This window comes from Trichosurus vulpecula, chromosome 1, assembly GCF_011100635.1.
Source record: "Trichosurus vulpecula isolate mTriVul1 chromosome 1, mTriVul1.pri, whole genome shotgun sequence".
NCBI lineage: Eukaryota > Metazoa > Chordata > Mammalia > Diprotodontia > Phalangeridae > Trichosurus > Trichosurus vulpecula.
In genome coordinates, this window is record NC_050573.1 from 91,875,152 (window position 1) to 91,900,502 (window position 25,351).

The following is a 25,351-nucleotide window of genomic DNA, read 5'->3' on the forward strand; positions in this document are numbered from 1 at the left end:
TACATGTAGAACCTGTAACAAAGTCTCTTGAAGTAGCAATATCGAGTGACTCATCATAGTGCCCATATGCTCACTTCTTTTGCCACGGACCCTAAGGAAAACACCTCTTGGAACCCTCCCTGTATCATCAAGAACTAACCAGCTCAAGCCTAACACCAAGGGTCTTTTAAAGAGACAGCATGCTATGGTGAAAAGAGCACTAGGTGAGAAGTCAGAAACCAGCTCTGAATTTCAGTCCTTGCTCTCCTACTTAGTAGCTGTATGACCTTGAGCAAGTCACTTCAACTCTGAATCTTGGGTCCCTCTCATCAGTTAAACTGTTTCAATTCAATTAAATGGGCATTTGTTAAACACCTGCCATGTGCCAGGCTTGGACTGGGTGCTAGCAATAAAGAGATAAAAATGAAGCATCACTTCATCTAAGGAGATTATGTTCTACCAGCAGAAAACAAAATATGTACAAATAAGTATTTGCAAAATGAAACAAAGTAGTTGGGGATGGAGAGGGATGCTACTAATTTCAAGGATAAGAAAAGACTTGCATTATGAGATGGCCACCAACTTTATGCTTTGACGGAAGCTAGGGATTCTCTAGGTCAGAGGTGAAGCAGAGGGCATACCAGGCATGAAGTACAATCTGCAAAAAGCCCTGTAGGTAGGTTATATAATGTCATGGATGTAGAATAAGTAGAACAGTCCAGCTGTAATATAGAATGCATGAGGGAGAGAAGTATATAATAAATGGGTCTGAAAGTGGTAATATGGGTGCCACTATTTATAGGGATGTCATGAGAAAGGTACTTTGTAACATGATTTATACCTATGACATAATATTATCATTTTATACACCTTTCTGGTAGGGAATTGAAGAATTTTTCCCAACATACTAACTTCCGGCTGAGCTACACTAACTCCAAATGCAGACAATCTAACTTATTTCAGTTAGTTAAGCCAAGAGTAGTTATGAATTCAGCTTGGCACTAAGAAAAAAAATCAAATAGCCTCATTTCTCTCCATCAACTGATAGCCCAGTTTCTCCATAAGATGTTCACAATGCAGGTCATTCTCAAGCCACATCTCCACATTTCACAAAAATCTGTTACTGCACTACCTACTTTATACTATCTGAATCCAGCAAGGCAACAGAATGCTCCAAATGCCCATTATCCTATTCTGGTCAGGAAAGAAGAAGAAGAGAGAAAAATGCTGGAACAAGATAACAGTCAGTGAGTCAGACATAATCATTGTGTCGTGTGTCTTAGAGACACATTTAGCAACTATAATCCAAGACCCTGTGAGGAAATCTTCCTATCTAATGAAAATACTTAGGAGCAGATGCCACAATGCAACAATGTAAAGGTCTTTGGATTTCACATTTTTAAATATTTCACTTCATGAGATGAGAAATCAATGGATAGCAGAAAGAAATAGAAAACAGAATCCATCAGTATGTTGTTTACAAGAAACATACTTGAAACATATTTACACTTAAAAAAAGCAGGGATTTACAAACATTTCGTACAAGGAAGCAGTAAAAGTAGACATGGTGAAAAGAGATACAGGAAAACTACATTATACTTAAGGACAGGCCTGTACAACACATGGCCTGTGGGCTGCTTGCAGCCCACCAAAGAATTTCAAGCTGCCTGCAAAAACTATAGAGGATGTAAAAGAAAGTAAAGCTGTAATGAGTGCTTTGTCCGTGCCCCACTTAACCCGACTTCCACTAGTTACTATTGTGTCCATCATGTAACTTGGGGGGTGAGTTGCACATTCTCTCCTGTTTGTCACATGACCCATGGCAACTAACCATCATCAGTCTGACTCTAGTTACCTTTACTTGGACAGTGAGCTGCTAAAAACCTGTCACCCAAAGAAGTTTAGCATATTTTAATTTTGGCCCCTACCTACTGCCAAGTTGCGCAGGTCTGCTTAAGGCATCTAGATGCCAAATAATCCATGTTGTAGCATAGCATCTAAATACTTAAAGGAAAAATTAATTGAATTGCAGGGAGAAATAGACAGTAAAGCTTTATTAGTGAGTCAATCCAATATACTCCTTTCAAACCTAGACAAATACAGCAAAAAGATAAACAGAGAAGTTAGCAACCTGAATAAAACTTTAGAAAAAAGTAGAGATTAGAAAGATGGAGATTACTGAATGGGAACAGAAAGGAGTTTGCATAGTTCTTTAATGTGCATGATGCCTTTACAGAAATTGACAATGTATTGTGACATAAAATCCACAAAAATAAATGCATAAAAGCAGAAATACTAAATATATTCATTACTGACCACAGTGAAGTACATGTATTCAGTAAGGGGCCTTTTGGGGAAAAAAAGGATTAAAATTAGCTGTAAACTAAATGATTTAATCATAAAGAATTTGTGAAAGTATATTATAGAAAGAGAAAACTATAGCAATTCAATAACATACCAAAACATATGAGAGGTAGCTAAAGCAGTTTAATTTCTCTGATTACTTTCATCAACAAGATGTGTATGAGGGGAAGATTTTGGGAAGGGAACGATGTGTTTAATTTTGAAGATTTCGAGTTTTATGTGCTGGTGGGACATTCCAGTGGAGGTATTTCTCAGGTATTTGGAAATATTGGAGTGGAATTCAGTGGAGAGATTGTGGCTGGAATTAAATTAAATGGAATCAGTAATAGTAATGGAGAGTTTTAGAGAGTAAGCTTTATATTTGAATAGATCTTGTGAATTAATTAAGCTTCCAGAGAAGAGGAACTTTATCTTTATGGTTCTTTATCTATAGCACCTAGCATAATTTTACGTGAAGAAAATGCTTAATTATACAGTTTCAATGGTGGAAGAGACTTTGTATTGTTTAGTCCAACCCCTTCATTATACAGAGGAAGAATGTTTATTATATGCATATGTAAATGTAATTATCAGATCTATATATTAAAATTACTTTTCTTTGAGACATGGAATTATTTCTTTTAAACTTAGATATGTTAGATTTTACTGACACAGTGAAAATGTTTTTTAAGTAGTACTTATAGATGAGAAGAATAAGGACAATAGCTGATGTTTAAAAAATATTTTAAGGTTGCTAACATCCATTATTTACTTTGTATTATTAGAATGATAATGTAGAGTAGAAAATTTAGGTATTATTAACCTCATCTTATAAAAGAGGGAAATAGAGTTCCGGAAGGTAGTGATTTGACCAAGATCACAAAACTAGTGAGTGTTGGAGGCGGTATTTGAATTAAAGTATCTTTTGATTCGAAGTCGAATGTACTTTTGAGCATTCTGTGATACTTCTTGAAATCTGATAAATGTAAAAATTTTCCAAAAATGGGAATGTGGATTGGTGCTTCTTTTTGCCTAGGGAAAAACAACCTTGGACCAGTATTACCAGAATTGTATTAGAAAAAGTCCTGGAGACCTAGGTCCTAGTCTTGATTCTGCCACTAACTACCTGTGTGACCTTGAATAAATCAATTAATTTTTCCGTACTTCAATTTTCCCATCTGTCAGTTGAGAGGATTGGACATGAGGATCTCCAAGGATCCTTCCTACTCTGAAGGTCTGTGATTCTACTTTATCCAGATTTGCAATAAGGACTGTTACATTTGGAAATATCCTGGTATCAGCTGTGAGATAGACATACCCACTTACCAAAATGAGCTTTGTAAAAAATTTTCTTAATAATTGGTAATAAGATAGAGAAAGTTACTTGGAGTTCCTGTTGTACAGTAGCATTTAAGCTCACAAATAGACAGCATGGTGCAGTGAACAGAAAGCTGACCAAGGATCTGGGATGAATACTGACACTTTCTGGTTATATGATTGTTAGCAAGTCATTTCACCTGTTAGTGTTATAGGCAAATCTTTTTCTTTTGGAGGGGGGAAGGCAGGGTAATTGGGGTTAAGTGACTTGCCCAAGGTCACACAGTAAGTGTGTCAAGTGTCTGAGGCTGGATTTGAATTCAGGTCCTCCTGACTCCAAGGCCAGTGCTCTACTCACTGTGCCACCTAGCTGCCCCCTGTAGGCAATTCTTTAAGTGAAGAGAAAGTGCCAACCTATATCTTCAGAGGGAACTTTCTCATTTGGGAGTTCCATATGTTTGTGAAATCACTGGGCAATACCTCTCCCTATCCCTATTAGAAATCAAGTAAGTGGCCCCCTTCATGAACAGTCAACTCTTGCCCATCATATAGAAGCAAATTAGTCTTCTCCAATGTATAACTATGGGAGAGAGAGAGCTAAGTATACTTAAAATGAGTTTTACTTTAAAGTTAGCACTATTTTTTTTAATACTTAGCACAGAGACTCTCAAGCCTTATTTAAAAAAAATGGCACCTTCTCACAGTTGTTTTTTTAAAGTTTATGTTGGCAACCCATTAGGTATAATCAATGTGTCAGCCTTCGTACATAAAAGGTGCCATTACTGACCTACTGCCAGGGGGTCATATGTTAAGAATTGAGAATTCCCTTTTATGTTTTTGTTGAGTTTATCATACCCAATGGCTGTAGATTTTCCTAACATTTTTCATCAGTGGCATAGAGAGTTTGTTATACGTGTCTTTAATTTAATTTTTGCTCTGTTATATATAGTGGCCTATTTAAGTATTTACTGGATTTTGCTGTAGTAAATTAGCATATGAGTTTTAGTTTGATGTGTCTTTTTTCTCCTCTTCCCTTTATTAAGGTGCTTTTGAGTTTGTGATAGGTTTTTTTTTTGAGGTATTGTACAAGTATCTAAAGGGAGGGATAACAGATGAGCAGTTATTGTGTTTCACTGGTGTCTGTGAAATATTAAAAGAGTTAGAAGTTTCTGTATGTTGAACAGATTCTTTATAGAGGGTTTATGAAAAGATATAAGCAAGAATTGCACAGATTAGAAGAAATGGGTTGGTTGAAACTGTGTTTATAGGGGGAGTTACCTCCCCCAAGAAGTCACACACCCATTGAAGTATTGAAGTAGGCAACTATTCATTTCAACTAACATTTAGAATTATCTTCCTGATTAGTTCTTATGCCAGGTGTGGGTGATACCAAGATGGCTAGGACATAACACCTGCTTTGAAGTATCTTACAGTCTAATGAGTAAAGATGACAAGAATGTGTAATTTTGTGGAAGAGTCTAAAAAGAGTGCTATGAAAGAAACCAAAAGGGAGAGATTACATCTAGTTCGTGGGATTAAGGAAGTCTTATTCAGGAAAAGACACCTAAATTAGGCCTGGAAGGAAGGGTAAGATTTCAGGATTCAAAGTTGAGAGGAGTCCGTTTCAGGCATAGGACATGGTGATCAAAGGCTTTGAAACTGAAGAGGGCAGGCTGAGGATGTTTAGTTTGTCTAGAATATATACTAAGAAGGGCAGTTGTAATAATGAGAGCAGTAACCACAATAACAAATTTGCATTAGGCTTTCCTTAAAAAATCCTATTATTATCCCCCACAGAGAGCTTCAGTTACTTAAGAGCCTGAGACTCAGAGCACTTCAGTGCCTTGTCTGTGGTCACATAGCTAGTCATCTGTATAGCTAAGTCATGAACTCATTTCTTCTCTATCTTGAGTTTAAAGCAGACGATGGTGAATTTCTTTTTTTTAAAGTAAGTTTTTATCTTCTCTTTATTACATTATCATAGTTATCCCGAATGTTCTTCCCTTTGTTCCTCCCAGAGAACCATTCCATATAATGAATAATATTTTTTAGAGAGAGAAAGAAAAAACAAAAACCACATAACTGATCAATAATATTGAAAAAGCCCCAAAACGTATGCAATATGTAACTCCTGTAGACTTTTCTCCTCCATGATGGGATGGTTTGGCAATGTCCTCTCATATCTCTTCGCTTGAGTCTTGCTTGAACTTTATTGTTTTGTTACATTGATTTTTCATTTTTTAATGTGTCATTCTTTCCACTTACATTGTTGCGTTTGCTGTATATATTATTTTCTTGCATCTGCTTACTTCACTCTGCATCACTTCATACAGGGATTTCCATGCTTCTCTATATTCATCACATACATCATTTCTCATAGCATGGTAATATTCCATTACATTCGTATACCAGTTTGTTTAGCCGTTGCCTAATTGATAGGCAATTGCTTTATTTCCAATTTTTCGATATCACAAAAACTGCTGCTATAAATATTTTGGAGTATATGGCTACTTTCTTCTTATTGATGGTTTCTTTGAGGTATAAGCCCAGTAATGGAATTTCCCATCCAAAGGGTATTTACATTTTAGTCACTTTATTTGCATAATTCCAAATGACTTTCCAAAATAGTCATACTATGTTATAGCCCCACCAACAACGTATGAGTGTGCCTATCATTCTACAAACCTTCCAACATTGAATGTTGCTATTTTGGGGGGACCTCAGGCTTGTTTTAATTTGTATTTCTCTTCTTATTAGTGATTTTAAGCAATTGTTCATGTGGTTGAAAATGCTTTTCAGTTCTTCCTGTGAGAACTGTTTTATCGTTTGAACACAAATCCATTAGGAGATGTCTCTGTGTGTATGTGTGTATTGTTTATACATCTTGGATATGAATCCTTTATCAGGGAAATTTTATACAGAGATTTTCTTTTTCCCCATTCAACCACTTCCCTTCTTATCCTAGGTGTGTTACTTTGTCTATGCAGAAACTTTTCAGTTTCAAGTAATTAAAGTTATCTCTTTTATTTTTTGTAATTGCTTCTATCTCTTCTTTGGTTAAGAATATATCTCCTACCCATAACTATGAGAAGCATATGATCTATAATTTTTTAATAGTATGATCCTTAATCCTTAAGATCATATATCCATTTAGAATATATTTTGGAGCATGGTGTAAAGTGTTGGTCTCAGCTTAATTTCTATCAGACTGCCTTCCAATTTTCCCAGAAATTTTTATCAAATAAAGAGTGTTTTTCCTAGGTAATTTATGTTTTGCATTTTATGCAACATTGGGTTATTGAGTTCTGTTATTTCTGATTCTTTTTTTTTCTCTAGTTTGTTCCACTTATCTACTTTCTACCTCTGTATATTTTAACGAATATAGATGGTTTTGTTGAAAGCTACTTTATAATAGAGTTTGAGGTCTGGCAGTGCTGTTTCCTCTTTGTCCCTACTTCTTTTAATCATTTCTCTTATTATTCTAAATGTTTTGTTTTTCTAAATGAATTTTTATTTTATAAAACTCCACATTTTATCCCCTAGGGAATTTGGTTGGTATAGTTTTAAAAATATGAATTAATCGTGAATTAACTGAATTTTAAGATATATGGATTAGGATAGTTTCATATTTTTTATGCTTCTGTTGATTGGTTGGATCCTAAAGTCTATTTTCATGAGTCATAATTTCCCTTCACATTTTATAATGCCTGTAGTATGTTTTGATATGAATAATTTTTAAAATGCTGAGTCAGTCTTTTATTTTATTGCTCTGTTTTAGGTCAGCCCGCACTTTGCAGCCTGCCTCTGGGGATGAAATCTCCACTAATGTGTCTGTCCAGCTTTATAATGGAGAAACCCAGCAACTTGACATCAAATTGGAAAACATTGGCACTGAACCTTTGGAGAAACTAGAAGTCACATCAAAAATTCTTACCACCAAAGGTATGCTAGCTTGCATTTCTCAGATTACATTATTAGAAACTGCTAACAAGCCAAATTGATTCAATGGCCAGATCCCGCATCCTTAGTTTTCAGTAGAAGAGCACAAATAATTTCCCCATACTTGTAGTTCACAAGCAAAAATATACTCCAAGACCATTATGCCCTATTGCTGTTAGTAAATTTGCCCAGAGAGTTAGTTGCCTTTCAAGTTACCTTTCAAACTGACCATTTCGCTTTTTTGACTGTCAAAAAATAAGCATAACACTTAAAGATATATAGAACATTTAGCATGTAAAAATTGCCACGCCAAATCAAAATCAAAATCCACCCAATCCTGTATTCTTTCTGGAGAGGACGGCGACACCAAGAGGTGATTTGTAAACAATGTGTTACTTCAGCCCAATGCAGCTGTTAGCACAGTGCCTAGCACATAGGGGGCACTTAATAAATGTTTATTGGCTGATTAATAGTTCTCATTCTCTCCCACCAACCTCATAAAATTAGAGTTTATAGTACAATAGAGCCTTAGTTGGCAGCTACCTGAGATACTTTGTATTCCAGCCTCCTGCCTATGCATGAGTCCCTCTGCAGCATGCCAGAAAAGTGATTGTTGAACCACTGCTTAAGCACTTTCAGTGATAGAGAACTCATTACCTTATGAGACAGAGCTTTTCATTATTAGAATAGTAGGAATTATTAGGAAGGTCTTTTGTCTTTAGTAGTGCTCTGCCTCCTTGTAACTTCCACTTTATGATGCTAGTTATGCCCCTTAGTACAACACTGAATGAGTCTAATCTTTCTTTCACTTTCAAGTGAAAGTGAAAGCCCAGTATTTGGTATATAGTAGTTGCTATTAATGTACTTCCCAAGTTCTTATTGGAATCTTTACCAATATCTTTTGTTGCAGCCTACAAACCCCTTTCTTTTTTCCCCTAGAAATATGGTCATCCAAATGTGAGAACATTGTGAGGCAATTAGGGTGGTTAGGTTATATACTACTACTAGCAACAGCAAATAGAGTAATATATAGAGTACTTTTGCGAAGTCATTTCTTATCTCTTAAGTTTTAGTATGTTCTGGAAGGATACATTGGAGCTAGAGACATAATTATAATACTTTATAGCATGTTAGGCAGATATCATGATCCTCAGTGACATACAAGGACTGGGGTCAAATTCTGCCTCAAACATATACTAGCCACATGACTCTCGGTAGGTCACTTAACCTTCCTTGGCTTTAGGTTCCTCATGCATCAAATGAAAGAGTTGTACTTGATGCTCTGCAAGGTCTCTTCCAGCTCTGAATCTATTATCTTACGATTCAGTCACCCAGCTATTGAGTATAACTGAGACTGCAGCTTAGGTTTTCTGATCCTAAGCCCACATTGTTTCTTCACGTAATACGTTGCACCAATTAGACTTAGTGTTCGTAGAATCATAGGTTTTAGAGCTGAAGAGCATCTTTAAAGTCATATAGTTCAGTCATCACATTTTATAGATGAGGAAATTGAGAGTCAGAGAGGTTAAGTGATTTGGCAAAATCACTGTGATATTAACTGTGATAATATCACAGTTAATAAGCTAACAGAGCCAGCATTTGCTTCTAGGCCCTCTCACTTTAATCAGTGCTCTTTATGATGGAGAGAAAGGGAATTCCTTTTTCTTATTCTTCCCTACCCTAAAATGATTACAGGCCAACTTTAAATCAATCAGGATATTAGGCACCAAGCACCAGCCCAAGCTGTGTTGGTAAGCAAAATGGGCTTTTAACACTTAGTTCACCAAGTGCCCTTGAAGAGTTTGGCTTTTGTTTCCTTTGAGTAATTCAGCATATTTCATTGAGCCTAACTAGGTGCTAAGCCCCAGGCCCAAACCCCTATTGGGTGTAAAACCTATGTGGGTGTGGATTGGTAACTAAGGTGGGGCCCAAGGTGGGGCTAACTCAGGGGAGGGCCTAGTTTTACATATGAGTTTGAGTGATAGGTTTGGGACATCAGAGGCTCTTAGACCACGTGGGTTTAAGTCGCCTCATTGTGATGATTTTAGGTCACATGGGTGAGTCGCATGTGTGACTCACCCCTGACGCTGAAAAAGATATGAAACCAGGGGTTGGCTTTCTCTTCTTTGGAGCTCTTACCCACAGCAGTGATGGTGCAAGTGACTCTGGGCCGGCCCTTGTTCTGAGCTCCCAGGCTGAACCTAGATGTTGGTAACTATGAATCTGTATTTGGTCTGTCTATTGATGTTTGTAATTTGTTTGTAATTTGCTCTGAAGTTCAGTGTGGTGGTCTCTTCCCCTGAACTAAGTGAATGATATTTGTTTGCTGAATTAAAGTAAGCTTGTCAACCCCTTCACGTAGCTTTCCTTAGTTAAGCAGATCAAAAGAACCTGTGCTTTTGCGGCATGCTTGTTGTTGGGGTTGTGTTGATCTTACACCCCCACAACAGCTGCTAGCTGGATTGCTGAAACACAAGCCTATGTGTTTTGGGACATATGGAAGGAGGAGATAGTCTCTGTGCTTAAGGATTTGATGTTCTGATTGGGAAACAGAGGCAACATGTAATGTACAGGACCCTGAAGTCAGGATCAGGAGACTCAATAAGCTCCTCGAGATCAGGGACTTTCTTTTTCCTTTATTCATGTTCCCATTAGCACAGTGCCTAACACATACTAGGAGTTTAATAAGTATTCGTTGACTGACTTGTTGACCAATTTAACTAATGTTGACTTACTTGTTGACTAATTGGCAGCTCACTTGTTGTGACTTTTGCCGGATCTTTTTGCCCTTGTCCATTTGTTAGTTACCTCATGGGGTGGTGGTGGTGGGGGTGGAATGTATTGAGGATGAAATGAATGTCGGGTTGGCTACCAGGACCTCACTAAAGCTTGTTGTTTGTGTGCAAATCACTCCCAGCTTCCCCCAATACCCCCCACCCGAAACCTAGGCTGGTGGCCATCAGTATTTTGTAAGGTACAGGAAGAGAAGGAATGAGAAAGGTGCTTTCAACCATGTTGGTATTCCCACCTGCCCCAGGGCCTACCAGTTAACCCCTTGTCTTTTCCTGGCTTGTAAGTGGTCTTCGCATGGCCTCATTCAGCTTGTGATTTCACCTGGTCTGTGCCTTTCCCCACTTCACTGTCCTCTATGCCTTAGGCTCTACAATCTCTACTCATTGCTATTGGCCAGCATTCAGTCCCTTGCTTGGACAATTAAAGACATAGTTGGGGCCTCCTCTAGTGTCTTTTCAGTTAGAATGGAGACTACCCTTTGCCAGTGACTACCTTCTAGCTTCTTTTCAGAAGTAATACTAATACTAGCCAACATTTACAAAGCACTTACTATGTGCTAGGTACTGCGCTTATTATTTCATTTATTATGTCATTTGATCCTCACAATGACTCTGTGAGGTAAGTGCTATTATTATCCTCATTTTACAGATGAGGAAACTGAGGCAAACAGGTTACAATAGTCTGAAGCTGAATTCTAATCCAGCTCATGAGTAATATCATAGGAACCTGGAAAACTGTGGATAGTCTTCCCAGATGCAGACAGAAACCCAAGTTTCCAAGGTAATAACTCAGGGAGTGGGTTTCCGTTGTGTAAAAGTGAGTTATTGCTTTAGAGGAGGGACATAGCACTATTACATTTGGAAACAGTAGGAGAATAGTACAGCTCTGGGGAAATTCTACAATGGTAAAGAATAACAAGGCAACAGCAACAGTAATGATAGGTACGATTATATAGTGCGTTAAGGTTTATGAAACTCCTCAATTTTGGGTTGTATGGTGCTTGTTGAAAGTGTTAGGAAAGGTAGATGTCAAGAAAAGAAAGTCATTATTGGGAACTTGGCTACCTAGAACAGGTTTCATGGACATAGTAGGACTTGAGCTGAGGTTGGAAGGATGTGGTAGGATTTAGATAGGGTGAGAAAACAGGGGAATGATCCCTAGTGTGTCTAAGTCTTTACAGTGAACTCTGTTTTTAAGGACCTTCCATTGTACTTTTTATACTTTATGGCATCATAAAATTTACCACCTTGAAACAGTAAAGTCAGATTATATTCAGTCCCACAGACATGTCACCTAGGTTTTTCTCTCATGGTATTATTAGCTAGTTTGCAGTAAGTTTTAAACATTTGCTTTGGAAATTCCAAGACTGAAATAATCTTTCTTTATTTTTTGTGTATGCTTAAAGTAATCCCTAATTGTAAAGGAAGTATTGGAGTCCTCTGGTACAAGTGCGACTTAACTGGATTGGAGCCAAATTGGTCTTCATATTGTCTACTTGGTCCCAGAGGGTAGAATTGGGACCGGTGGATACAAGTTGCAGAGAGTTGGGGTTCAGTCCAATATTAGGAAAATATTGTGGAGGGACCTCATGATGAAATTGGCTTCTTTGTTCGTGATAGTAATAACAATTATAAAAATAACTGCCCCAATTTATATAGTACTATAAGGTTTAAAGACACTTTTATTATAACAGATCTATGAGATAGGGAGTACAAAGTGTTGTCTATGTTTTTTGTAAATGAGGAAACTGATTCTTGGAGAGATTTAGTGACGTGTTCAACATATCTATTGTCAGAGATGTTTAAAGTTAGACTTTGTGCTCCATTCCCCACCCTCCACCCCCACCCCCCATTTTACTAGGTGGCTTCATAAAGATTGGGAAAGGATTGTTGACTAGTTGCCATTCTCTGTCAATGCCTACGTGTATACTTTTTATTTTAAAGTTGAATAAACAAATTCAAAAAAGTCATAAAATTGTTGTGAAAGTTATACTACACCCCTCCCCCCACCAATATGAGAAATTTAAAAAACTAGAAATGGTTCTAAAAAACAGTGAGTAGGTAAAGTAAGCAGTTGTTGAAGAGATTTCTGCTTTGTTGGGTGTGAGGTCTGTTGGTAATGGTGATAAAGCTAGTTGACCTCCTTGATCCTTTCTAAGTTAGATTTTCTCTTTCATTGTATGATTCTCTGGTCATTTCCTTATCTCTTTACTTATCACATGCATTCCTGCCTTATTGCCTTTTTTTTTTCTAATTAATTCCTTTTGCTGAAATGCTCTCTGAAGTTCATTTCACCTGGGTAAGTCCTTGCTTCAAGTACCTTATTCACTGGTGCAGGTTGTGACCTCTCTTCACTTCATCCTGTGTGATTCTTGTCCACATTTTTGTGTAAATTTGCTTAGGAGGATGCATCCAACATACTGGAGCCTGCCTCTTGTTCTCTTGCTGTCTTTTGAGAAAATGTGAGCCTCCTCCAGTGGTAGTAGGTTCCTTTTTCCTGGGGATGTTTAAAGTAGTGACTAGATGACCACTTGTTGGGTGCATTGTTGTGGGGATTACATTTCAGGTTTGGGTTGTGCTGGATCATTGCTGTTCTCCTTTTTTCCTCTAAAGTTCTGTGATTCTGTAATACACTTATGTAGTGTTATGGACTCATAAAGACAGAGCTATAAGTGACTTCAGTTCCTCTTCTCATTTTACAGATGTAGAAACTGAGTCCCAGAGAAATTAAATGACTTGCCTATGGGGTCAAAGAGGCAGTAGATGGTAGAGCCAGGATTTGAATCCATTTAAAAAAATCATATTTGATCTTCACCCCTTGAGGGAAGTTAGCTAGCCATTTTTCATCCCTGTTTTATAGATAAGACACTTGAGGCATAGAGAGATTGGGACTTATAACTTATCTTTTGACCATCTAAAACTGGATGTCCCTGACTAAAAACCTTGATGTTGTACTGATTTCACTCACATTTACCCTCTGCATTCAGTCTGTTGCCAATTCTTTTCATTTCAACCTTTACAACATCTTTCTTGTACATCTACTTTACTCACAAAGTTTTGTCTCTCATCACCGAGTATCAGCACTGTTGCAATAACCTTCTAACACATCTCCTTCTTCCCTAGTATAATCCATCCTCCACTTAGCTGCCAAGGTCATTTTTTTCAAGAGTAAGTATAATTGTGTTAATTCCCTACTCAATAAGCTCCAGTAGTTCCATCTTATTTCTACTATCAAATATAAACTTTTCTTCTTGACATTAAAACTTTTATAACCTGTCCTCCTTCCTACCTTTATGGTTTTCTTAAACTTTGTTCTCCTTCACACATTTTACACTTTAGCAAGGCTGGCCTACTTGCAATTCCTTGGTCAAGGCACTCTCTTCCTGCCTCAGTGCTCTTTTCCTGACTATTCCCCATGCCTGGAGTGTTCCTCCACTTTTCCATCTCTTTATTTCCCAGGCACTTTCAAGACTCAGCTCAAATGTCATCATCTGCAGGAAGATATTTCCACTCCCTCTAGAGGCTGATGCCTTTCCCACTTACATTCCTTCCTTTTTACTCTGGTTAGAGCTTCTCCTTACCTCATTTTTTAATGTCCCCCTCATTAGAATAAAAGCTGCTTGTATTCTCTTTTTGCCATTCTTTCTACCTCCAGAGCTTGGAATGATGCCTGATGTGGATAGTAAATATTTAATGATTGCTTCTTGACTGATAATATTAGAGATGGAAAGATCTTTAGCAGATATCTAGTCTAATCCTTTCATTTTACAGATAAGGAAACTGAAACCCAAGGTTAAGAAGAGAGTTGGACTTGGGCAAGTCTCTTAGGCAAGTTAGAGCCCACAGTCCTGATCTCCCTCATATTTTCCACTGAATCATGCTGCCTTGATCCTTGTATATGGATGTATGCATGCAAAAATCTATAAAATTGTTGACATTTTCAAGGAAATGCATTTTTAAATGAAAAATTAAAGCAGTCATTCTTATTTTATTCAAGTCTCAAGATGTAATAAATTTTCTTATGAAATTAAATTCATGCAAATAAACCATCTGCTTCCAAAATATACAAAAGGGACTAATTCCTGTCATTTATGTTCTACAGTAGCAAAAAACTGTCAGTATTAATAAATGGACTGCAAAATAGAAGAAGCTGTGAAAATAAAACCTTAAGCCGAGAAGATGAGTAAGACTGAGTATTTGAGCAGGGGAGGGCAGCAGAGACAATATAAAATTAAGTAGTAGAAATACAACAAATGTCCCTTACCATCTGTAGCCAGAATGGCCTTTGTTTTCTTTGAATGACTCAGCTTACCTCATTGAGCCTCTGGACACTGTGGCTTGCTCTTCCGGGGCAGGAGGCCCAAGGAGCATTCCAGGGAAGCAGACAACTTCCTGTGTGATGAGTCATGGGGCTGGCTGAGGGGAGGTGTTAACGGCTATGCTAGGGGGAGGGGCCAAGTCAAGAACCAATCGGCCCTGGTCGTTCAGGCGGTGCTTGATGATGTCAAAAACTCTATAAGAGGGGAGAGGACAGCTTGAAGATCCTCTCTCTTCCTTTTCCGGTTGGAGCCAGCGACAGTTACAACGACAGTTACAGAGGCAGTTACGACAGTTACGTCAGTTACAGCCACAGCCACAGACACAGCTGAAGCAGGAGCTGCCAGTAGCAGAGCTGACCTACGGGAGAAAGCTGAACAAAGACTTCAGGCCAGTGGGTAATCTTATTACCATAGAGGGGGAAACATGATTTTGCTTTACGCAATCATGCTTCTCTGTAGCCTCCTGGTTACTCTTTCAAGGCGTACTTATTGGGCCTGGAAGCTTTTGATCAATATATCAAAATGGGGTTGCTGGTTCATGGGTTGGTTACTGTGGAGCCTAAATAAATGTTTTGATTCTTCTGCCTTCTACTTTGAGAGTTTCTTATATCCGGCGGTTCCGAACGTTTCAGACATGTTTATGATCCTCTTTGAGATTATAAACTCTGCCCTCCTGATACATTGAGGGGGAGGACCAGGGCCGATTGGTTCTTGACTTGGCCCCTCCCCCTAGCGTGGCCGTTAACACCTCCCCTCTCTAAAATCATACCCCTGACTGAATCCCAACTTCTCGTAAACACTTTTCCAAATCCCTAGGATCTCCTCTCCGTAGCCTTGGTTCCCAGTTTTCACAGGGTCCAGCTTTTTTAGCCAATTCTTTTGCTAGGGAGGAATAAAATGGATCCTCCCATCCTGGGATATTCATCTCTTCCTCTGGAATTGTTCTGCTTCTAAATAGAGATCTTATACCTAGCGATCCCATCCTCGTCACCAAATGTATCAGGAGGGCAGAGTTTATAATCTCAAAGAGGATCATAAACATGTCTGAAACGTTCGGAACCGCCGGATATAAGAAACTCTCAAAGTAGAAGGCAGAAGAATCAAAACATTTATTTAGGCTCCACAGTAACCAACCCATGAACCAGCACCCCATTTTGATATATTGATCAAAAGCTTCCAGGCCCAATAAGTACGCCTTGAAAGAGTAACCAGGAGGCTACAGAGAAGCATGATTGCGTAAAGCAAAATCATGTTTCCCCCTCTATGGTAATAAGATTACCCACTGGCCTGAAGTCTTTGTTCAGCTTTCTCCCGTAGGTCAGCTCTGCTACTGGCAGCTCCTGCTTCAGCTGTGTCTGTGGCTGTGGCTGTAACTGACGTAACTGTCGTAACTGCCTCTGTAACTGTCGTTGTAACTGTCGCTGGCTCCAACCGGAAAAGGAAGAGAGAGGATCTTCAAGCTGTCCTCTCCCCTCTTATAGAGTTTTTGACATCATCAAGCACCGCCTGAACGACCAGGGCCGATTGGTTCTTGACTTGGCCCCTCCCCCTAGCATAGCCGTTAACACCTCCCCTCAGCCAGCCCCATGACTCATCACACAGGAAGTTGTCTGCTTCCCTGGAATGCTCCTTGGGCCTCCTGCCCCGGAAGAGCAAGCCACAGTGTCCAGAGGCTCAATGAGGTAAGCTGAGTCATTCAAAGAAAACAAAGGCCATTCTGGCTACACCATCTAACTATCAACTTTATTTTAGTTCTGTTGAGTTTAACATTGCTTTGGAACTCTGGATTTTTTCATACTTCCATTATTGATAACATGAACTAGACTAATGCATTTTAGATAAACATATTCTAAACTCCTCACTTTGTCTACTCTTGTTAGCACCAAGTTTTTATCCAGTGCTTGAGCGCATATTTAAGTGTTTAGATATCTACCTTGCCCTTTGCAAACCTATGGTTTAGTTGGGGTGACAACAACAAATTTGGTGCATACTGGGTGAAATATGCCATTTGGTTAGAATATGATTCCTTCCCTCAAAGAGCTTATAGTTGAATTAGGAGAATGATATATCTGTAAAAATAGCTATATATATTGTGTGTGAGACCCATGGACTAATGCTGCAATTTTTTGTTTAGATTAATTGGGCTCAGTTTTAGGTGGTTCCTCTCTTTCTTTTTCTCCAGTCTTTCCCCTCCACCCCCCACCTCCATGTCACATATTTTTGGCTCATTTTGTCTTTTCCCAGAGTTTCTGCCATAAACTTCAGAATGTAGCAAGGTTTCCACAAGTATAGGTAAAGGGGCCCCAGTTTACATGAGGATACCCAAGGTGATAGTGTTTATCATGCTCAGGATAACTTGTATTCTAACACATAGTCAGGGCAAAATGATACAAAAGGTGCATAGTAATCTCTAAAGATAATTCTTTTTCTGATTTGACCCACTGTAACAACAATGCTGCTAGCAGCTGCTTTGGAGGTGTAAGGCCAATAACACTGGTGCACAGGAAGGCTGCTAGGACAAGTTCTTTGATCTGCTTTTCTAAGAAAAGCAACTTTAGGGAGTTTACAGTCTAATTTTAATTAAACATACATATATCATTTACTTAGTTCAGGGGAAAAAGTCAGCCCCCTGAACTTCAGAAAAAACACAAACAGAAATTACAAGCAGAAATTATATAAACAGAGCAAACAACATGAATCAGCAGAGAGACCTTCTGTCTGTCCATAGTAATACATACATAGTTACCAGAGAGAGACACGCACCAACATCTGGGTTTTCAAAGCCAGTGAGGGTCGGGGGACCTCCTTAACAGCTACCCAGAATCTCATCTGGTCAAATCATAGGACACTCTCCCAGTGAGCCACAAAGCAAAATGCTAACCTTAGAGTTATATATACACTTCTTCAGGGTCAGAGGGTGTCACAACCATGTGACTCAAAGTCATGTGATTTAGGCTTTCTTGTGACTTAAGCAGGTCATCAAAGATTCTTGATTCAAAAAAAGGCAACACTCAGTCAAAGGCACTTGATTGCCTGAGAAGCACTCCAAAAGAAAAAAGTGCAAAAAAGTCCCACTTTGCTTACCATTACACCCACCTTTTCCCCAGAGATAAGTCCTCTTGATTCGTAGCCCCACCTTGATTTGGACTCTCTTTGGAAGATAAACTAACTTGGGCCTCAGGAGATTCTAGTGAGTTCCATTTTCATCCCTGGGACTCATACAGATTTTCTGCTTGAACTTTCTCTTCCTTACTTCTCAATTCCACACTAAAGAAATGAACTTACAGTGCTAAAGAGCAATATATAGTGTCTGAAATACTCATGGTAGTAGTTGAGGATAGTTTCTAGACATTTACTCCATTTTAAACAAGTCCCTTACTGCTTTTCTAACTTTGGAGTCACATAATAGAATGAATCTCAGTCTGGGACCCACTGACATTTCCCCAGGATGCTGGGGTTCAGACATTTCCATCACTTGGCCCTATGGTTCCTCTCTTCATGGCTGCCATCTCTTGGACTGAAAGTTTTGCAATGGTCTCTCCAAGACTAAACACAGGAATCCGATTGAGGTCTGGGAACATTCTCTCTCCCTCATGTAAGTGAAAGTATGTACAGGTGTAATGTTGCAATCTAAGACTGCCATTAATAAATACCCCAGGGGGAAGACTTCTCTGTTTTCCCTCCCCTTTCCTGGATCTAGGTTTCTTCTTAGAGTTTTTTGTTTGTTTGTTTTTCGGTAGCTGCTCAGTTCTCCCTTTGGATATCTCTGACCTACCACTGTAGTTTTGTGGTTCTCTTAAGGCCAAGTTCAGAGGGATGATTCTGACCTACTACAGTCAGTCATCTTCACTGAAGTAGGCATGAGTTGGAAAGTACTCTCAAATGGGCACATCCACACCTATCATAGGTGGATTAAAAAGTCCCAAGTAAAGTTTCATCTTGCTTGTCAACTGCTCAAGTTAATATGGTATTCATGATGAAACCCCTAGCAATGCAAAGTGTACTGGAGAGTTATGAAAAAGTGTCTTGTAGAATGTGAGAAAAAACGCTTCTTACCATTGTTGCGGTGGGGTGGGAAGGACTAGGGACAAGCAGTTGTGATCCAAAAGATTCCTGGGAGAGCTGTGATCTGAGTTGAGTTCGAGAATAGGCAACATTTCAACAAATATTTGTCAAGTTCCTGTTATTTACTTACTTTTACCTTTATTCTGTAGATTTCATTTATTAAATTCCAATAGAACTGAACTAGCTGGAGATGGGGTAGAATAAGATGTAAAAATTGGCTGGTGTTTACTTGGAAATGAATATTTCTAAAATAGTTTTTACTGATTTGCTTAAGTTGGTAAACGTTTTCTGTATAATTTGTTTAGTAAGTTAACCCTCTTTTTCACAATTGCTGTTGATCCTAACTTTCTCTTTCTGTGAATGGCATGCCCTTTCTCCTAGTTACCCAGGCTTAAAACCTGCTCTTCCTGCCTCTCTTCTGCCCCAGCCCAATCTGTCTTACACACTGCTGCTGGTGTGCGTTTCTTCTTACACGTTGTAGACCCTTAGGAGATAGGGATGGAATTGAATTGAATGGATGACAATGAGAGAAATTTCGACCATGTCTCTGTGGGAAAAGGATAAGAAAATACCAGAGAAATGGCGCTTTTACTGTATTTTCCTAAAGTTGCACACTACTGTTCCAACTTCTTCACCTTCTCTTAGTCTGTCTGTCTCTTTTTGGATATCTGCTTTTGAGCTGATATCAGAATCCACAGATATTTAGTGTGAGGTAAATGCCTGCTTTCTTTTCTTCCTGTTCATGAAAGTTGCAGTTTAAAGAACCTCTTCAATTCAAGCCAAATAGTAAGTCTGGAAAACAACAGAAGGTCAACAGTGTTAAAGTTTTCCCTGACTGTTAGCAGTGTCAAATGATAGATATAATTCGAATCATTTCTTAGCAAAAAATTTGAGCATTGAAATAAGTTGCTATTAATGTTACAGAAAATTGTTAAGTTGCAAAGGTCACAAAATGCCATTAGGCATACCCATATACACTCACTCCTTATACCCAATCTTTGTATAGGCTTTTGTTAATATTCATTCATTTATCTGTCTTTCTATCTGTCTATTTATCTATCTATCCCTTCAAATTTAGTCACAACTAATTATGTGCCATAACGATTAGAAAGAAAAATAGAAACTTAGAGTCTGTCTCCTGGAATCTGATAACTACATAAAACTTGAGGAGCAGGTTGATGATTTCATTTTTCATTTTCTACAGGCAGAAAGTCCTAAGCAGATCATAAATTTCCACCTTATACTGTAAAAGCTATACTTGTTTGGTGTTAGGGAATATGTTCTACATAAATGAATTTCTAAATAATCAAAACTCTAACACTTAACAAAATATAACCGTTTTAGATGGAAATATTAATAATATTCACATGTATGATTACAAGCCCTTATACACTAGAGGGAGATGCCTGCTTTTCTCCTTTCCCCATTTCTACCTTCAGCCTCCCCCTTCACCCCCTGCTGCTTTATTTAACAATAACAAGAAGTCTTTACTAAGTTGTCTATTATATGAGAGGATGTATAGATAGAGAGTGGACCTTGGATTCAGGAAACTGTGGGTTCAAGTCCTTCCTCCCTCTGACCCACATTGGCTTGGTTAAGTGGGCAAACCACTTAACATCTCAGTCCTTCCAGATACCTCTTTATGACTATAAATTACAGAGTATTTGCCAATCTGCGTTTTTAGAGGGAATTTCTTCATGGGAATTTCCTGTGCCAATGAAATCACAGATCTGATCCGGGAAAAAACCATACCAAATACTATACCTCAGTTCTGAAGATATGAGACACAAAATAAAACAATCCCTGTACCCAGGAAGCTTTCATTCTGTAGGGGAAAACAACATAGTCACAGAAAACTAAATACAAAATATGTCTTCGCAAGAGTATGCTAGTGGGGTGAGGGAATCATCTGAAGGTTCCTGAAGGGAGTCAGGAAATTCATGCAAGGGTGGTGGTATGGTCATACATCCTGGTCAAGGGAACAATCTGTGCAGTATCATGTATGGGCAACATTGTAGTGGATAGAGCAATGAGCCTGGAGCCAAGAAGACATGGTTTTGAATCTGCCTCAGATACATAGTAGCAGAGTGGTTTTGGTGTAACAACAATGTTGCTAGCAGCTGCTGTGGTGGTATAAGACCAATAACACCAGCATACAGAAGGGCTACTAGCACAGATTCTTTGATCTGCTTTTCTGAGGAAAGCTAAATACTTTAAGGGGTTAACAATCTTACTTTAATTAAACATACATATACCATTCGCTTAGTTCAGGGGGGAAAGCCAGCACCCTGGACTTCAGAGAGAATACAAACAGAAATTACAAGTAGAAATTATGAACAGAACAAATTATAAACACCAATCAACAGACAGGCTTCTGTCTGACCATGACATTACATACATAGTTACCAGAGAGAGAGAGAGGGAGAGAGAGATACATGCTCCAACATCAGGGTTTTCAAAGCTGGGGGAGCTCCGATGGCTACCTAGAGTCTCCTCTGGCTAAATCACATGGACACTCTTCCCATGAGTAAGCCCCCCAAAGCAAAATGCTAACCTCAGAGCATATATATCTTGTTTAGAGCCCTTGGGTTTAGTGCCTACTTAGCAAAAGGGTGCAGACCTGGGGTTTAGTATCTACTTAGGAAAAGGATGTGGGAAAGATCTTTAATCATTAGCACATCGTATATATTATTTCTATTCAATGACTCGATTCAAACAAAGGTAAGACTCAAAGGCACTTGATTGCCTTAGTGCTAAGAAGCACTCCAAAACAAAAGACAACAAAAGGTCCCACTTTACTTGCTATTACACCTGGGCAAGTCACTTAAGCTCTCCCAGCCTCAATTTCCTTACCTATAAAATAAGGAGATTGGACTTGATGACCTTTCAGGTCCCTTGTAGCTCTAAATTTATGATTATATGAGTACCGAGTAGGATAGGTAGGCTGGAACATAAGAGTGTGTGAGGAGTAGTAGCCAACAAACCTGAAAAGATGGACGGAGCCAAATTGTTAAGGTCTTTAAATAGTAGAGAAGTTTGTATTTTATCCTAAATAGGGATTCTTAACCTGGGGCCTATAAACTTGGTTTTTGTTTTGTTTCGATAAGTGTATTTCAGTGTAATTGGCTTCCTTTGTAATCCTTTGTGTTTTATTTTTTGCATTTTAAAACATTTTAAGAAGAGATCTGTAGGCTTTGCCAGACTGCCAAAGGTTCTCATGACACAAAAAGGTTAAGAACTCTTGCCCTAGAACAAGAGAAAGTCTGAATCTTCTTCATCAGGGAAGTATATGGTCAGACTCATGCTTTAGAAATATCAATTTAGTAGCAGTTGGAGAGTTGAGTGACTAGATGTATGGAGATCACTTAGAAGGCTCTTGTAGTAGTCCAGGTGAAATGAAAGCACCAGAGTGATAGCTTTGTGAGTGGTGAGAAGGAGATTGATGCAAGACATATTATGGAGGCAGAATCAACAAGAATTAGAAACTGTTTGGATATGAGGGATGAGAGAAAGGTAAGACTTGAGGATGATTCTGAGGTTGCAGACCTGGGTGACTGGAAGGATCCTTAATGGAAATAGGAAAGTTAGGAGGAGGGGAGGATTTTTTTTTTGTGAAAAGATAAGGAATTTTGTTTTAGACATATTTAAGATGTCTATGAGACATGCATTCAGAGATGTCCAATATTGTGTAACGCTTGGGGCTCGGGAGAGGGGCTAGGTTGGATATAAAGATGTGAAGAGCTGATGGTTGAACTGGTAGCTGATGATATTGCTTAGACGGTGTTGGAAAAGCAGAGAAGAGAGACCATGACAGTGTCTTGAGATATACCCATGCATAGGTGTGGGACATGGATGATGATACAGAAAAGAATCCATAGATCCTGAGAAGAAACAATGGGAGAGGTAAGGAGAGATCCAGGAGAAAGCTGTGTCGTTAAAACCCAGGGAGAAGACAGCATCCAGAGGTATTAGTTAACAGTGTCAAATGGTGTAGAGAAGCCAAGAAATGTGAGGATTGAAGAAGAGGCATGGGACTTGAAACTTAAGTCATCATTTGTAACTTTGGAGAGAACAGTTTCAAATGACTGTGTAGCAACAATGTTGCTAGAAGGTGCTGTGGGGGTAAAAGACTAACAACACCAGCACACAGGAGGGCTCCTAGCACAGGTACTTTGATCTGCTTTTCTAAGGAAAGCAACTTTAAGGGGTTTACAATCTCACTTTAATCAAATGTACATATATCATTCACTTAGTTCAGGGGAAAAATTTAGCACCCTGAACTTCAGAGCAAATACAAACAGAAATTACAAACAGAGACAATATAAACAGACTAAATCACAATACATAGTTACTAGAGAAGCACCAACATCTGGGCTTTTCAAAGCCGGGGAGCCTTTCAACAGCTACTCAGAGTCTCGTCACCAATAGCCTTTCAATGAGTGTCCCCCCCAAAGGCAAAACGCCAACCTCAGATCTTATATACACATTTCAGGGTGTCAAAGGGTGTCACAACCATGTGACTCAAACTCATGTGGACCAGGCCTTTCCTTTACATAAGCAGGTCATCAGAGACTCTGGATTCAAAGATTCCTTAGTACTGAGAGGCACTCCAAAACCAAAGACAAAAAGGTCCCACCTTACCTGCCCCATTCAAACAAAGGCAAGACTCATTAAAGGCACTTGGTTGCCTTAGCACTCTAAAAGAGAAAATAGTAAAAAAGTCCTTCCCTGATTACAATTACAGACTGATGTGGTAAATAGAATAGAAGCTCCTCAAGCACAAGGTCAATTTCATTTGTATCTTTTATCTTGAGTTCTCACTATAGTACTGTATACATATATTTGCTTAACAAATATTAATTTAATTGAACTAAACCTTTACTATTTGAATCATAGGTCACTGAATTTCTGAACCTCAGTACTTTCCTTTGCAAAATGGAATTAATAATTCTATGTGGTCTAGAATAAAAGAGGCCTGGAGTTGAAGCATCTAGGTTCAAATACTAGCTGTGCTGTTTAGCACCTGTATAACCCTGAAGTGGGGTTTTACTAATTATCTCTAAGGTCACTTTAAGTTCTAAATCTTATGGTACTCTGAGCTATGTCATAGGATTATTGTAGGGAAAATGCTTTGTAAGCCTTAAAGTACAATCTAAATATGTATTGCTGTTATCTTCAAGTAGTTCTTTGTATGTACATTAAAAATGTTCTATAATATAGTCCATTTAATGATCCCATGTTGACATGGCCAAAATGGACTTATAGTTTAAATTTGGATATTTTTATAGCTTGAGAGTGGCTGAAAATGCAGAATAAATTATTTTCAGGCAAAATGAAATACACTTTAATTAATACCATGGGGCTTTATATGCACAACTAATTGTAAATTGTAGATTAGGTGAGGATGATAGGCATACTGGCCATTACAATTTCTAGAATTATGAATACTATTTCCAGATCTCTATTATGTATTACCCTCTTATTTTCTTTATATCATACCTCTTTGGCCTTCAGTCTCATCTTTATGTAATACCCAAGACTGCCCTCTCTCACAGGTTGGACTGCCAAAATAGGTACTCCATGTTCAAAGTTCTCTGTGGGACCACATCCACTGAAAACTCTAGCTCATGAGCTGCCACATATTTTTCTCTAGTCAGTCATAGGAAAGGTGAAAATATGAAATAGCATAGTAAGAAAACTTTCGACAGACCATAAGCTGAGATCACACTCTCTCATAAATACACCACTAATGGGATCTGTGTACGTAGGAATCATACAAAGGGGCATACATATCAATGGGTGCCAGGTACCTGGTACTGGGTCAGGGAATAAGGTCCAGGTTAGGCCACTCCTCTGATGCTATGGAACTGAAATGTCTTCTTAGTGATATCAAGCTGTTCTCATTCTACTTTTACTTAGCAGTGTTCTCTGGCCTCCACTTATCTTCTAATATCTGTAGTACAGGTAGTCTCCATTGGTGAGCTGCTTTGCTGCTATTGAGTATCTTGTTCTGCTGTTCCCTTAGTCACTGCTGAGCATGCAGTGTCAACTCAGGTAGCTACAGGGTGCTTATTCTTATTCTCTTAGACCCATCTCTTCAGGGATACCATTGTCATCTTATCTTCAATCTCAGAGTATAGTGGCTAGAATCCCTTTAGGATAAGAACAAGGCGATAGCTTTTTAGTCATAGCCAGCGCAACCTGTTTATAAAAGCAGGCAGAGTCCCACATGCCCCCATTAAATCTTTCTCTTCCTCCCAACCCCTGTGTCAGAGTGGACCTTGGAGCCCTCTGTTACAGATAATTATGTAATTTAGAATGAGATACTACCAAGATCTCCTTTGTCTTGGTATACAACTTTATTTGATCCAGACCCAAAGGTTTAACTAAAGAGGCAAGGTCATAATTCTGCATTTACCTGGCCTTTCTTCCAGCATTTTTTTAAAGGCACGTCTGTCAGGGACAAAGCATGAGTACTTTGGTGCTACATTTTGACTAAGGGAAAACCATAGTTTTTCTACATGTAAAATGAGAGAGTTGGATTCCGTGAGCCCTAAGGTCGTTTCTAGCTGTAAATCTGTGATTTATTTCTCTTGA

The 25,351-nt window shown here is 38.6% G+C and overlaps 1 protein-coding gene across 2 annotated transcripts in view; it reads left to right on the forward strand.

The window, feature by feature from the left end:
* The window catches only part of TRAPPC9 (trafficking protein particle complex 9), a 1,018,418-nt gene that overhangs the window by 242,435 nt on the left and 750,632 nt on the right, over positions 1-25,351 (forward strand). For both annotated transcript variants that reach the window (XM_036742028.1, XM_036742029.1), the window contains one exon: positions 7,418-7,581. In XM_036742028.1, coding sequence (XP_036597923.1) covers positions 7,418-7,581 — 164 coding nt within the window. The remainder of the gene's footprint in view (positions 1-7,417; positions 7,582-25,351) is intronic.